General features: G+C 46.5%; 1 protein-coding gene across 1 annotated transcript in view; it reads left to right on the top strand.

Moving 5' to 3' along the window:
- Window positions 1-2,183, top strand: part of LOC123512759 — a 2,798-nt gene extending 615 nt beyond the window's left edge. The window contains exons 2-5 of the mRNA XM_045269334.1: window positions 302-618; window positions 703-1,000; window positions 1,214-1,461; window positions 1,795-2,183. Coding sequence (XP_045125269.1) covers window positions 302-618; window positions 703-1,000; window positions 1,214-1,461; window positions 1,795-1,926 — 995 coding nt within the window. The 3' untranslated portion in view covers window positions 1,927-2,183. The remainder of the gene's footprint in view (window positions 1-301; window positions 619-702; window positions 1,001-1,213; window positions 1,462-1,794) is intronic.
- Window positions 2,184-2,600: the final 417 nt, after the last annotated feature.

Raw genomic sequence — 2,600 nt, 5'->3', positions numbered from 1 at the left:
TTGTGTAACCTTTGTATGTGTAGTATGTCATTTGCATATGAAAATGAATGAAAATTAACGAAATGTTCAATACAGTGTATAATGCAGTTCTGATGTGTGTATATTATTTTTCCGTTGGATGTACGATAATATTAGGCAAAATACGATAATTCTGGTGGTTCGGTACGACAATGTGGGCTAGAAAAGTTAACATCACTGCTCCCAAGATCACTTCTCTTATCACAAAAGAGGAGACTTAGGAGACACAGGGTGAAATCTAATATAATTTAAAAGGGTCCCCTCTGTCTTATCAAATCATCAGAGATTCTTGGCAAAGACATCATCGGCGCAGTCGTTCTCGCGCAGACCATCACTTCACCCCATATAAAGGACCTCAGCTCTTACCACTGTCTCTTATTCTCCCTCCTCCTGAGAGTCATACCACTAATTTTGGCGCAGGTGGGCGGTGTGGTGATGCCAGTTCGGGTGGTGGGTGGTGGCGTGGCAAGGGGCACTGTCTCCGTCGGGATGGTTGGCGTTGATGAGGTAGAGGCACGAGCTGCACTGCTCACACCCACTCTGGAGCAAGGCTTCCCGTCCTCCTCCACCCCAACTAGTGCCACTGTTACCTGGAGATTGGTGAGTACTGTTTGATAGATTGATAGATGAATGGATAAGCAGATAAAAAGATAGACAAATAAACCCGCCTGCTGATCATGTCAGAGTCCTGCACCTGCCCACCAGATCCACCGGTCCAAGCACATCGAGGGGATCTATGTGCTGGGGTGTGAACGAGGCAGTGGCTTCATCCATCCTCGGATACAACAACAGCTCCAGACCCACGACATTTCCCTCCTGCACCATCCACACTCCCACCACAGCCACAACCACGAGCCCGGCCCCACCACCCACACCCTGGAGCAAAGGGAGTCGTCCACTTCAGAGCATGCGGAGTGGCCTGACAGTGGAGGAGGGCCCCACACCTCACTGGCAGAGGAGAACGTTGAGCACATCCTCTTAGGTGAGGAGTGGCTGCAGGGAAGCAAGTGTACCAGGATTGCTCACTTAACACTCCTATGCTCTCTGCAACGTCCATCATTTCTTTTCATAATACAGGAATCCCAATCAAGTTTCTTTTTCTCTCTTTACTTTAGATATTCAATAGGAACTACTATTATGCAAATCCTTGCTAATGTTACACTGCTGACACTTGACCTCTGTTTCATTTGTGCAGAAAATGAGTCTGGGAGAAGCACTACATCCTCCAACACCACTGTAGGGGAGGAGGGAGGTGATGACTTCCCACTGCCACCCACCTGTTCCAACCTGAGAGTGATGGGCCACACCCTTGTCCTGGCCAGGTCCTCCTTCCAGGTGGTGGGGCTCCATCCCTTCACTTCCTACTGGTTCCTGCTCCTGCCTCACTACAAGGGTGTGCTGGGTGTGCCTTCCAACATGCAGTCTTTACAACACCACAGGATGGTGAGCTTTTGGGCACATGGCCTCACCTGTGTTAGGGCTGGCACCTCAGGAGAGGATGCTTTTTGGGTTTTGTTTTTTGTTCCCCTTGGCCAGCAACCCACATATATATAAAAGTTTTCAAGTGAACAAAGGTATGGTGTTAAGAGAAAGAAAATACTTGCCTTGTCTGTTAACTGAAATATATTCAAGGTTGCTTGCTTGTTTGATTAGAGTACTTAATGGTTGTAAATTAATAGCTCCTCTAATCAAGGAAATTCTTTAGAGACATTATCATTAGAATTTCTTCAGTATAATGAGAGATGCATCACTTAGCTCTGTTCCTGGTGTTGGCAGTGCCTGCAGGGTGGCCAGTGCTCTCAAGGTGGTGGGCCGCCAGAGTGGGGCAGGACACATATGCCCTCACCCTTCACTGGCGACCACTGCCCCCACACCTTGCCCACGGCATCATCAACAGGTATCAGGTGAGTGCTGGAATGTTCACCTCCACACACTTGTATAATTCACACACACACACACACACACACACACACACACACACACACACACACACACACACACACACACACACACACACACACACACACACGGTTTTGATAAAGTACCACATCAGAGATTACTATGGAAAATTAAAAACATAGCTGGCTTACAGGGAAAATTACATTAAGCCCCCGCACTTGGCAAATTAATTAGTCTGGCGAAACTACCTCCAAATGCGAATTTCGCCAAGCACGAGTTCTTTATACCATATAAATTACCTAAAAAAAATGCCTCAATCAGTCTTTGGTCATTGCCAAAATTCCTCTTTTGACCCCTAAAATACCTTTTTTCGAGCTGAAATAAAATCTTTTGCCTTCACATAATAGAACACATGTACAAAACATACCAATAAACAATAAATAAAGCTAATAAGACATGATATAAAAGTTATAACTCCCGTTTTTCCACCCGTTTCTCTCGCTCACTTTCATCCTTGCCGCCACCACCATTGTCCTTACCCCCACCGGTACCACCTGTTTCGCTGGTAGAGGCCTTGTTGGAGGTAAATTGCCAGAATTAGTTCCCATGCTAGCAGAACAGAGGACAGGACAAACAAAATGGCTGAAGGGGCTCTCACTTTGCGTTCTGATAAGTTTAGAGAG

This window comes from Portunus trituberculatus, chromosome 34 (genome assembly GCF_017591435.1).
Source record: "Portunus trituberculatus isolate SZX2019 chromosome 34, ASM1759143v1, whole genome shotgun sequence".
Lineage (NCBI taxonomy): Eukaryota > Metazoa > Arthropoda > Malacostraca > Decapoda > Portunidae > Portunus > Portunus trituberculatus.
Note: the sequence above shows the minus strand (reverse complement) of the source record. Positions and strands in the feature narration are given on the sequence as shown.